This window comes from Onychostruthus taczanowskii, unplaced genomic scaffold (genome assembly GCF_017590055.1).
Source record: "Onychostruthus taczanowskii isolate IOZ18803 unplaced genomic scaffold, ASM1759005v1 scaffold7, whole genome shotgun sequence".
In the NCBI taxonomy this organism is placed as follows: domain Eukaryota; kingdom Metazoa; phylum Chordata; class Aves; order Passeriformes; family Passeridae; genus Onychostruthus; species Onychostruthus taczanowskii.
In genome coordinates this window covers 12,765,767-12,778,906 of record NW_024504786.1, presented here as the reverse complement: position 1 = coordinate 12,778,906, position 13,140 = coordinate 12,765,767, and the positions used below count along the sequence as shown (strand labels likewise).

Below are 13,140 nucleotides of genomic sequence, written 5' to 3'. Positions count from 1 at the left end.
AATGACTCTACCTTGAGCTAAGTATTTTAAATTCATACCTTTGTTTTCCTCCAAAACTGGAGCATTCCTTGATTACATGACATTTAGATTCAATTAGAAAAATATCTAAATAAGAAAGCAAACCCAAAGTAACTCTATTAAAAGGGATAGTGCTTTTTCATAGACTGAAGGAGTAGAGAGTGCAAACTAGAATACAGTAGTGGCTTTCATAAAGTACACTCTGAAGTACAAAACATTTGGCCAAGTGCTCCAGAGATGCGCTCACCACTACACAGCCCCTGTATTCCAGTGCCTCAGCAGACTGCCCTAGAGGTCCTGCTCCCTCCTCTCTCACCAGCCTGCTCAGCTTCAGATACCCCACAAAACAGAGGAACAAGTGAAGCACTCACTGTCCCCCACAGCAGCTAGAGTGGAATATGGGCATTAAACCCTGAAAAGTAGAGGGGATGCTGCTGACCACAGGACAAGAGGCTGTAGGACATGTAAGAGGTTCACATTTCAGAGTCCAAATAAGACATCTTGTGCTAAGTGAGTGGGATCTCAACTACAGGAACTTGCACAACGGCAGAGGCATCACAAGCATAGCTCAGAAAACAAGATTTCTCTATATACTGAGGTTAATTACACTATGTTTACAAAATATATGTTAGTCTGCATTTAAATGGAGTAACAAATGCCATCTGTTGGTTTAAGACCAAACAAAGCATGAGGTACAAAAATTTTAACACTGAACAGAAAACTTTAGAAGTACACAGACATTCATTTATAATGTGTTGTATAAACACAACTGAATATCTCAGATTTTTTAGAGGGAAAATAATTTACACACTAACCTTCTAATTATTGGCTATTTTTCTTAGTGAAGCAGCAATGAAGATCACAGATCATACTTTTTTCCCTATTTGTGATGGGTTTTATTTAAAAAATTCTAATTTGTATAGATTTTATTTAACATGAGGTGCATTGTTTATTATTAGTCTGAATATAATCTTAAATAGCATTTACATTTGAATATAACAGAAATAATTATCTAAGTTTAAAAAAATTTCTTAAAATTAAACATTTGCCTTTCGCTATTTATGAAATGTGTTTACGAGTAAGCAACAAGCACTTGGCTTCTCAGTCCACATTACCTTGTGGCATTCCCAAGTTGTTACTTTACAACAAATGCCAAAACAACTGAAGCTTGGACAGGTAGAATGGTTTAAAGGTATCTTTCACTCTTCTATTTACAATGAATGAGATAAATACATGACTACAAGTATATTTAATTTGGTTTTATGTTTGCTTTAAAGCACAGGAAAGCAGGAGGCACTTTCCACTACAGAAACACTACAGATAAATGCGTAGTGTTTCTTTTCTCTTTTTGTGGATAAAATACACCAATCTTTGTAATTCTCTGAACTATTGTTTGAACAAAGTCAAACAATTCACATGGCATGCTAGCTCCACATGCAATATGAATGTCATCAACGATATAATTCCTTAATACTGTATCCTCAACCTCTCAATTGTATTTTCCCTTTCAAAGCAGCATGATCAAAGATTTTTTTAAAAAAGATCAAAAGAAAGTAGTGATTCCTTCACCAACTTATAGAGAATAAGTTACAAGCTGTGCTCAACATATTTTATTTTTAGTGGAAAATGAGTGCTTGATAATACATAACATTTTTATTCTGAGAAGTTTAACAATTCTGCATTTTGTTTAAAAAGCAAATATTTTCTTTATAAGAAACAGGTTTTCATTATGCTGGCTACTTGTAATACAGCTCACTCCATTAGATTTCACAAAGAATAAGAATTTTCCAAGGTAACACTATTTAAATAAAATAAAGAAATAATTTAAAATTAAGTGTAATATAAACTTTTAACTGACAGGTTAACCACAGTAAATCGTCTCAAAGCTACTTTTTAATTAGATACAAGAACATCCATTAGTTGAAATTGTATTTACCTTTAATTTTCTTTAAAGAGAAATAAGAACAAAGAGTAATTAAAAATGCATTCTGAAAATCCCTGTACTTCATACTGTGAATTGCCACTAAAAGCATCTTCTCAAAGCAGTGACAATCAACCCCATACCCTCCTGAACAAGGATGCTGTGACTCTTGTGTACCACCGTGTGCTTCAGCACCCACCTCCACTGCAGACTGCACACAGGGGGAGCAGATCCTTTGCCAAACAGGCTTCACCATCTGGGCCTTCCTGCTAATAACTGGGAATGTCATCCTTTATCTGGCAGTGGTTACATCATAGGGTAGGCCATCCTAATCAGGATTACTCCAAAATAAAGAAAATGTTTTGACTATTCCTATTTTGAATGGGTGAAGTCTATCTCATGATAGCATCATACAGGCCCTTCTTATTTCTGGGAAATAAAAATCTCTCTAATTTAGCAGAGCTGGAAGACATCTCTTGAGCTTTTATCCTAATTTACTTGAACCATTTTGAGAAAAAATGCTTAAAAGTTTGTAACTAGCCAGAGGCTTCATTTCTTCCTCCTGGAAGAACAAACATGTTTCACTGGGAGCCAGCCTCAGATGCTCATAGCTCTTCCTAACAAGCTCAATACAGAATTGTTATTTCTGGGAGTCACATGGCATGTGGGAAGGTTCTGGTTTTCTTCCAATTCCTCTCAAGTTAAAATCTACCCAAGAAAGCTGCCAACTGCCAAAATGAGGTAACAGTTGCACTACATTGGGCAATTTTTCTAAACTTATTTCCACTATAAGATCCACCTTCCTCCACTTTAGGGAGGGTGGGTGGAAGGAAACACATGGCATCCCATTTAAGTGAAGTATCAAAATAATGAACTTAGTAATTGCAGTAACTGAGCCCTCTCCTCACCCTTCTGATACAAAAAAAAAAAAAAAAAGGCCCAGCACTTAAACTACAAGAAATAAAAGCCTAAATGAATACTTATCTGAAGTGAAAATGAGAGCTTACATATTATAAGCTATATATTACACATATATACATATTAGGTAACATATGGCATTTGCATTCCTTTGTCTCCGTGAAGTTGACACTTTCAGAAGAAAATATCAGCTTCATTTATGAGCCAAATAAGGCAAAGTATTATTGCAGTTTTTGAAAACACTGCTGATACATGATTTTTCTGCAAAGTTGTGCAAGGCTAACAATGCATTTATGCTTTGCTGGAAAACTTGCAGTCTCATTGCTATTCATGTTGAAACACCAAGTTTATCTTCCTTCCTTGCTCTGAGGAAAAATGGGTACATATATACTTACTCTAAGAAACAGGAAAGAAATGTTGATATTCTGGGTACAAGTTTTGTTCTACTTAAAGCAACCAGCTCAAGGAATATAGATAGGAAAAACATACTTTCAGAAGAACTGCAAACAAAACCATAACTAACAACCCTAATTACAAAATGTTTGCAGTCAACTAGAATAAGTATAAAAATAGCAGGGCAGGAAACTCAGTGTGAACCTTTAACTCTTCTCCTTTTCTACAAAGACAAATTCTTCTCAATACTATTAAAAATGCAATTCATGTCTCTAGGTAAATATTTTAATTCTGAAAATCATATATGAACATCATTACATGAATATATATATTACACAGTATTCTGAAAAACTTCCCCTCCTCCTTCCTCTCATTTGGACAGTTTTTGTTGAAAGTGTTTCACTCCCTTAAAGGAGTGAACACACATCTAGAGACACAATTACCAGACACAGGACTGGACACAGCCACCTGCAAGACAAGAGGCCACTTACTCATGTCCTGGGCAGTGTGCTGAGGAGGCTGAGCTCAGATGTTCTCTCCGCCATTCTTCACAGAATTCTTTTGCACCTCTGCTTTTGCAAATATCCCTTTGATATAATTTTGTTCCACATATTATACATAAAAGTATTTTTCAGTTCAGCCTGACTGCTCAATATGCCAAAATTTCTAATCATACATTCCATCTGTTTTCATTAATTTATGTAGTCTAAAAATAATTGGTAGCCTGAAATTCAACAGAAAACTCAGCCATACACATGGAAACAATTTCAAATAAAATTGACTGTTTTTTGTTTAAATTAAAAATAAGACTTATTTTGTTGTTTCATGCTTAAATTAGCATCCTCAAGTTCAAACACTGTTAATTTTTTTTTTGTATCAGACAAGAAGATGGGTTAATATCACACTTTTGACAGTAAACAACATAAATTGGCTGACATATTAAAAATTAAGAGAATTATAAGTACACATAAAAACAACACATTTAATAAAGTCTGATTTTTGTCCTAAATCAAATAAACCCCAAATTAAGGCCTCCTAAGAAAACATACTGAGTGAAATAGATATTTTCAAGACATATTTACACCAGCAACTTTACTTATTGCTAAAACAGGTTAAAATATGAAAGATAAAGGAAATTATATTTGCTTCTTTGCTTACAACTAATTAGTGAGCCATTACAACACAGCTTAAAATTAAAATATTATTTTCTCTGCCAGTAAGTGTCCACTTCAGGAACAACTATGACACAAGCATAGGGAACACAACAATATTACAGTATACCAGAACAAAAATTAGAATTTCACAACAGAACTGGGGGAAGAAAAGGCAAAAAAAAAATCAGAGGAAGGGGTAACAGGCAAAGAACTGAGAACTGATGCAAGACTGCATTAGGGAGCTGGCACAAGGCAGAGGTAAAACTGAAACAAGGAGCTAAGGAAGGACAGAGTGAGGGCTCTGCATCTGAAACCACTATGGTGAGTGAAGTCAAAACCTGAGTTTGAGGGTTACAGAACAGGAAAAGGCATCTTCACCAACAGTCTCAAACAATTAGAAGAGTTTTATACTCTCATATTATTAAAAAAATAAAGTTGTACAATGCAAGCCTCCAAGAGTGTAGCGTAGCCAAAATTTTTCTAGATAAAAAGGTCTGCCCTATCAATGTACATGGAGAAGAAAATAGCCTAACCCCTTGCTGCACCAGTTTTTCAGCCCTTTAAATTTAAAGGACAATACTCCATATCTCTATACAACTTCACCCTTAATTCTCTTTTAGACATTCATTTTAGAAGGTCAAAGGCCAAAAACTGATTTAACACAATCTTATTATCTCAACTCTTTTCAGTTCTCAAACTAAAATGGAAGCTTAATTTAGTTACTGAGTGCCAACTCGGTATAAAGGAAAGATGAAACATCCACTTCTTCAATATTCTTCAGTATTTTAGCAACTTATGACTTGGCTCTAACTGACTTAGGAAATGAATAACAAACTACAGATACACTTTGGGCATGCTAAACAAATGGACCCCTCAAACACTAAAGTTTGCTAGATCTTGTTTTGCTAGCCTTCATTTTTATCTGATGTTGCTACAGATACTGGTTGAGACATTTAAGCTGTAAAACTTAGTGGCTGCAGCATCATTAATATGTTGATGTCTTCATATGAAATAATAATAATAAAATAAACAATCTGACCTTAGGGTGCGATCTCTTCAGCCAGAGCAAAGACTGAAGCATGAGAAGTGACTTCAGAAAAGCACTTCTACTCCTTGGTTTACAGGATAAGATATCAAAACATCCAAAGTTTATCATGGATTGCATGGATCACCTAAGGGTACTCCCCCGGACCCCAAATTATGATGCAGTTCAGACTGCAAAAAAAAATAATATTCCTTTATGATGTGGTTAAATATTGGTATCTATGGTGCTGCTTGTCATTGGTATTTTTGTCTTTGTAACTTTCAGACTGAATTATTACAAGTGGCAATTACACACATTTATGCTCAAAACCCCAACTAGAGTCAGTGTACAACAGCACTGCATGCTCTGACAGAGCCATGGAACCAACAGTTTAGTGACATTTTACCTGCTCTCCTAAGACTCATCTGTTGCATTCTACAGCTGCCTTCAACCCAGAAATTACTAAAATTCTTTATTGCCTTGGTGACTCTATCCATTTTCATGACTGTGATGGTTTGGTGAGGTGAGATATAACATTTAACTTGGACCATGCACAGTGAGGATAAAGATCCCGAATGGCCATTACAAAATAAATATTAACCTAAACATAATTTCTGAGCCATGACACCACAACTGCAGAGTAAGAAAGGTAAAGACTCTTTGATTTCCAATAGTTGGCATATTTTTAATACAAGACTTGTTTTTAATAAGAGATTAATAAGTTTTGAAAAGCCTGTCACCTACAGGGAAGCAAATGTTTTTTCTTTGATGCTGAATGTAAGTTCACAGAGAAAACAATTTCAAAATAAAATACTATCAATATGATTCTGAGCTCATGACTTCCAGCATACATTTAATTTTCCCTTGCAGTATCTGAACATTTTCAGGACAGAAATGAAGATGATGAAGTTTCCCCAGCTTGCTTATTTTGAAGAAGAATTTACACAATTCACCTGACTTTATTTCAGGCTTTTTAAATTAACAAACATAAAAGCTTGAAACATGGCCAGAAAGGCGAACGGCTATTCCAGGACCCCATTAGGAGGCACTTTATGCAGGAACACATGGGAAACCTGCTCTGCAATAGAAGCCAAAAGTTTGCAAAGTACTTTCCCAGAGTCCATTTAGGTTTAAAAATAGAAATGTAGTATTATGATACAGCAGTCACATGTGGTACATTTGATCTATTTTGAGCTAAAATTAATAAGCACTTTGAGAACGTGAAGTAAATTGATATACTAATTGCCATAAAATAAGGTATAGTTTTCTCTCTGTAACAGACTGCCAATTTAGATGTATGACTGGCAAAAAATGAAGATACATGTTATTTTAAGTTACTAGAAGTGTTACTACAAGCCTAGGGTAATTATAAGAAGTCACTTTACTGTATTGCCGTATGCCTAGGTCTTCTAAAGAATTAATTGTTAAATTAATATTTGCAGTTATTTGCCAGTTTACAGATGAAAGGTGTTTAATAGTGCCAACTAATTTAAAAAGCTAATTATTTTCCCAAACCAATTTCCCTGTTATTTTCCCTATGTTTTTCCTAACAGAAATTCAGAAATGGTTAAAAGCAATAGGAGTGTTAAGCCTGATTGCATTGCCTCTGCCTTGTTTTTCTGGAACATCGCGAATGAGAAGTAAGGATTTAAACAATCATATGACTCCCAAGTTTAACAGCCCAGATTTTCAGTGCACCAAGCCTAAGTAGGAAGGTCAACAAATACTGCAGTTTGACCTCGGATAAGAGCTGAACAGGATCTACAAACAGTTTTCATAGCGTGATACTAGAGCATGACACATTTCTGCTATTCCTACAAAACACTGATGGGTGGGCTTCTAATGAGATTTTTAGGAGTACTTCTGAGTTTAGCAAAAAGAACTCCATAAGAGTTCCCAAAAGGAACTTATCACAAGCAAAGGCTTATTACAACACCTATTCCTTTCTTATGATCCCAAATTGACTGTCTTAAACTTGATATAATATTTATACAAATTGATTTCTTCCCAATATTTTAAATAAATTCCTCTAACTTGAACATAAAAATATGCAAACTACAAACTATGTCAGTGAAAAAGCTACCATATGACCTCTTAGCTTTATTGTGCATTCTAAACACAATAATCAGGAATTCCAGTGATACTGGATAAAATCAGCTAAATTACTATCAATCTATTCTCATACTAATTATGACGATTTATGAATAAAGACAATAACCGAATAGTAAAATTACTGCCTTTTCATAGGAAGATGTTTACAAATCAAACCATACAAACAAGTACTTGTCTACATAACTTAAACAGAAAACTATTTCTTAAAGACATGATTTATATTTCACATTTTGGCATTCAAAGGCATTAAAAAAATCAGAATTAGTATTCTTTTCATAACCTCTGCATGGCCCTTGTTTACACATTCTTTGTTACAACAGATACAGGCATGTATTCAATTTTCCACAGACTGGTACTTCCTGCAGAACAATGTATGGAACTACCCTGGCAATCAATAAGGATCAGGCAGTGAAGGAAATGTATCAGTTGAGCTCCATTGGAAAGACCTACAGAACTCTGGAAGCAGGATGAAGTAGCCTTTAGCAGCATCAAGACAAGCTGCTGCCAAAGGCTACTAAATACCATCCTTGAAGAGTAGACACTATCCTTGTTATGTGACAAGTTACTTAAACCATATGATTTTCAGCCGTAGGTACTCCTGCTTTTTTATCCCCAGGACGATGAAATAGAGCGCCTATTTCACAAAGAAGAAATAAAAACTATTAGAACAGGAAGAAAACAAGCAGGGAGGAAAATGAGGCTTTATTTTATTTTCTACCCACTTGCATTGGTTAACTTTTAGTAACAAATCAAATAACTTTCATATAGACCTTCAACAGCTTGGGAAAAAGGCGTAATGAAGAAGCAGAGAGGGGCTCTGCGTGTATGTTAATTACAGCTGAAAGAAGTTCAATAGGACTCATAAGAAGTATACATAGAAATGAGGGAAATAAGTTCAATTCCTTAATAAAACCCTTTTCCCCTGCCCCCATCATGAGACTGATTTTAATTTGCCTGAGCAAGGAATCCTTTAATTGTTACAAGAGCTTTTTTATAACCATAAAAATTCATTTTAAGATCACTCTTTATTATGGACAATAGGGGCCTGACAGAACTGGAATAGTTTCACCAGAATTTTTTTAAAGCTTACAAATTTACACAAGAATTACAAACTTTCTTAACAGCAAGAGAGCATCAGTTTTGCAAAATAAAGTGGCATGCTTTATGTCTGGTGGTATGTGATCACGAACTCTGAGAAGCTGTTTCTGTAGAGAAAGCATATACTGAAGTTTTACTGCCTGGGAAAGGAAAATTATGTATCACCTGAAAATTATGTATCACCTGAAAAGTCCCATCTCAGCCTGTTGATAGAAACACTAAACCATAAAATGAAAGCAAAGAACTAAGTAACACAGCAAAAGAACCTTTGGACAGTACATGTCATTACAGCTCTGCCAGACAAGAAAAAACCAACCAAACCCATGCTCCTTACAAAAATGCACATTGTCACCTACTTGACCCGAACAGGTTACCTGTTTCCATCACCCACTCATCACTTGGACAGAAATAAGTGAAATGCTGCTCTCTGCAGATTCTCTTGATTCAACCCCGGGTATTTACAAAGAATGTATAAAAATCTACCTATACAAAGAAAAGAAGGCAAGAAGTCCATAACAAGTTTTCTTTAGCCATACTCGGTCAAAAAATGCCTGGCTGTGTTTTTCACAGGCCGTCTTCCACTATTTGCTCAAACTCTATCTGGGGTATTCTTGCTGTGTCTTTGACTCCTCTGAAAAACAACACACACTCATCTTCCCCAAATGATATACAGGTACATAGGTTCTCCTCCCTGAAATATTCCACTGGTGAGCTGCCTGTTTTTTTTATTTTGAAAACATCAGTTTGGCTGGTTTGAGTTTTGGTGGACTTTCTGGTTTATTTACCAGGAATAGGAAAGTTGCATTTCCAGCCTTCATCTACCCAGCCCATAATACCACAAATGTGATAAGAAAGGACAGTGTAAGAAGTGTTTGAATAATTCTCCTCTTAACAAGGAAAGTAAGATATTGAAAACAACACTGAAATAATATAACTTTTACTTCTAAGCAAAGCAAAATTAAACTAACATTGAGTAGCTAAAAATATTAAAATGCATAGTTTTTAATCTGCAATAGTCATCACTGTCTACTACTTAAAACAATACTATTAATTATCCTGTAATATGAGATTAAAATATATTCTTGAAATACAAGGTGTTAAAAACAACCCCATGGCACCTTGTTTCAACAAGGTGTACACATCCTTTTTCTTTTTTAAATATTACTTGGACAGGTGCAGGATTTGAGGGGTAAAGTTCATTAACAATGACAATCTCACTAGCTCAAAATACTTTCTACATCAGACTTTAGAAGACAAAAGACAAACAGAAGACAGATGTATGGCGTATAAACATTGGCTGGCAAGAAAATATTTTCTTTTAGTGAGAATCCTAGCAATGTTTGTCATTAAAATCACTCAATGAAAAGAATGTGAAGAAAATACAGCACAGAAGATACATCTCTTATGTTGTTACATGTACTAAAATAGAAACACTGAATAAAGACAAACTGTCTTGATCCTCATAAATTAATTTGTTCCTAAGCTAGATTCTCTTTCTTAATAAATCAACAAGTAATACTGCAACATGTAGCTTGAATTAATGAAAATGCTGTACTTGCATTGTGTAACAGAGGACCAGAATATAAGATTTCACTTCAAAAAGATTTTCACTCTCTTAAAGTGAAAGTCTTCTTAAAAATGCTCTTGTTAAGAGGTTAAAACATTCAATAATGTAAGAAAAAAATGTTAATTGCACCATGCTAGTATGTGCCAATAGAACAACCAAAGAAAAGCAGATCCCTTACCTATTAATGGCTTAATTTAAAAAAAATTAACTTTAAACACAAATGTCCAAATTTTTCTACCCTTAACCAGACATCCAAGTTCAAAACATTACTACCACACCATCATCATAGACTGCAAATGATTTATGGCCTATTTACAGGGGGCTTCATACATATAATTATTTTCAGATCAAAATTAGTGCTACTTGGAATAGCAGTATGACCCACACATTCCGAGATTTAAATAGAAAAATAAAAAAAAAATCTAAGAGGATAAATATTTCCAATACACTTTATTTCCTTTTATTTATATGAATCAAATACATTTGCTTAAAAAATTTCCCCACAATGTATTAAAAGACTTTCTTTTGAAATAGGCCTCTTATTTTGGCCACTTTATCAAAATTGGTGGCTAAGATGGGAATAGGACAAGAGCTGGCTATCATCTCTACTCTTTTGTGCCTTCACCAGTAAAAAGATGAACTGATACCTGCTTTCCTGTAGTATGTCACATACAATGTCTACAGAATATTAATATGTATTACAGAATTTTGAACTACTACCATGAATGCTTTAAAATGCACCTGTTGAAATATTAACTACTGTTTCCTCACATTTTCCTAACTTCAATTCCAATGCATGTCTCACCAACATCATCATTGTCAAAATACAATAAAATGTTTACAAACAATGATCGTGCCTACAGCATAATTATATTTGTTGTATTAAAACTCTTATGCTTCTTCTCACTTTCTCCAACCTGAAAAACCATCACCATTAGTGGTGATGGTAGGAAAATTTTTTCTTGCCCTTGTTCAGAGCTTTTCTTTCTTCAGTTAAACAAATTCCATCTATACATCAAGTATGCATACTTCAGTATAAAGCATCTATAAATGTTAGGCTACTGTTAGGACTACATTTTTGCCTTCTTAAATTATAAAAATTTCAAGGGGCACATTTATATCTGCTTGTAGGTCATCTTTCAAAACTGTTCTAATTTTGCCATTCCTTCTTAAACACTATTACCAGTGAAGAAGTACTTGAACAGAATGATCAGCTGGAAGTACTTTTTAAACAGCAATGATGTCTAAGCTCAGTATTTTGGTACTTCACATTGCAGTCCTCTAAGTTCAGTTCTAAATCACCCAATCTGTGACAATTACTCTGTATTTGGACCACAAAACCACCTCAGTAAGTACATCTATAAAAATGAAATACTGGTTTTGTTGTGGTTACATATTGTCTCATAAAATACTGCAAGGTTGATGCTGCTGCAGCAGGAAAGTAATTCTGATTCAGATAACCCTCCTGCAACCACACAAAGAAATGAGAACCTCCCAAACAATAACAGATGTCAGCAGCATCTGCAGTTTAATCGTTCATGAGAGAATACACTCTGCCATGTGATGAAACACCAGAAAAAATTTAATGCTACTTTTTATTGAATAGTTCTTGATGCAATCACAAATAGGGAGATCTAGTGTTTCATCATATCCTCGGAGTGCAATGAAGGTCCATTGGGCTCTTTTCAGCAGGGAAAGGAGTGTCCCAAAGAGGAGTCACACCAACAGACGTGTCAACAATTCTTTTTTTTTTTTTTTTTTTTTAAATGCACACTACTAATATACTTCTGTATTTTGGAAGAGAAAAATACTCTTCATACTATAATGCTCTAGCTGATACCTGTATCATTAGCAAATACTTAATAGGGACTAATAATACCACTTCTTAATTTTCTTGTACCTTTCCTCTTCAGTATTTACTATTACATCAACTCAAAGTTGCCAATACTGTGGCTTACACCCATATACTGAATATATTCCATCTTTTGCAACTGAAGCATACATTTTCCCCAAATACATTTCCCTCACTAAATGTCTCCTTTTCACTATTACATGTGCATTCAACAAGAAATAAAAAATGTTTGTCATATAACTCTTGCCTTCTTGAGACTATCCAACTGTGTTCAGACCATTTGAGAGGAATTCTTATCCTGGCTTTATTTCTTAAAAATGTACCTATCTATCGTCTCCTTCCCAGCTTGCAGCCACTTTCTACAAACCCCTCTCTAGGGGCTCATGTGGTCCAACCTTTCTTGACAAAAGCATGCCCTAGACAAGATGGCCCAACACTTTGTCCAGCTGAACCTTAAGTGTCCTCTGTTGGTGAGTCCACTACTTCCCTGGGGAGATCATTCCAGTGGCTGACAGTTCTCCTGGTGAAAAATTTGTCTCCAAGTCCAAAGGGACTGCATGTGAAAGGACTGCACTTTCACGCTTTCCATATTGAACATCTACTGCTGTGTTTTCTCAGCCACTGTGTCTTGGGCTAGTCCTGTTAACAACTAGACTGGCAGCAGAACAAGTAAAGTTTGTATGTATTAGTGGAAATGAATGAGTCAATTTAGTTGGTGGAGAAAATTATAGTGTTGTGAATAGAACTGTGTAAAACCAGCCAAGTACTATTTTCTGTTTGGAATTATTTTCACACAAAGAAAGGCAGAACTACCACAAGTTATTTTTGAAAGAAGGGACAGTAAGGCTATGAACTTTATTTTTACTTTAACTGAAAAATACATCCCACAGAAAATCAGTATCTTCACCGCTAAGCAAGAATACAGTTCAACTGCAGAAAAGATAAATGCAAGAGATGCCTTAATTTTGTTTTTGCCAAAGATAATACTAAATTTCCAATGCTTACACCTCTAGCACTACCATACCATTTAGGTTAACTTTGGTATTGGATTCTTTCACATCTCTCATTCTGCTGCTGCACAAT

At 34.9% G+C, this 13,140-nt stretch overlaps 1 protein-coding gene across 1 annotated transcript in view; it reads right to left on the bottom strand.

The window, feature by feature from the left end:
* Positions 1-13,140, bottom strand: part of PRKACB (protein kinase cAMP-activated catalytic subunit beta) — a 53,823-nt gene extending 40,683 nt beyond the window's left edge. Inside the window, exon 1 of the mRNA XM_041421337.1 lies at positions 13,082-13,140. Within this exon, the coding sequence (XP_041277271.1) occupies positions 13,082-13,124 (43 nt within the window). The 5' untranslated portion in view covers positions 13,125-13,140. The remainder of the gene's footprint in view (positions 1-13,081) is intronic.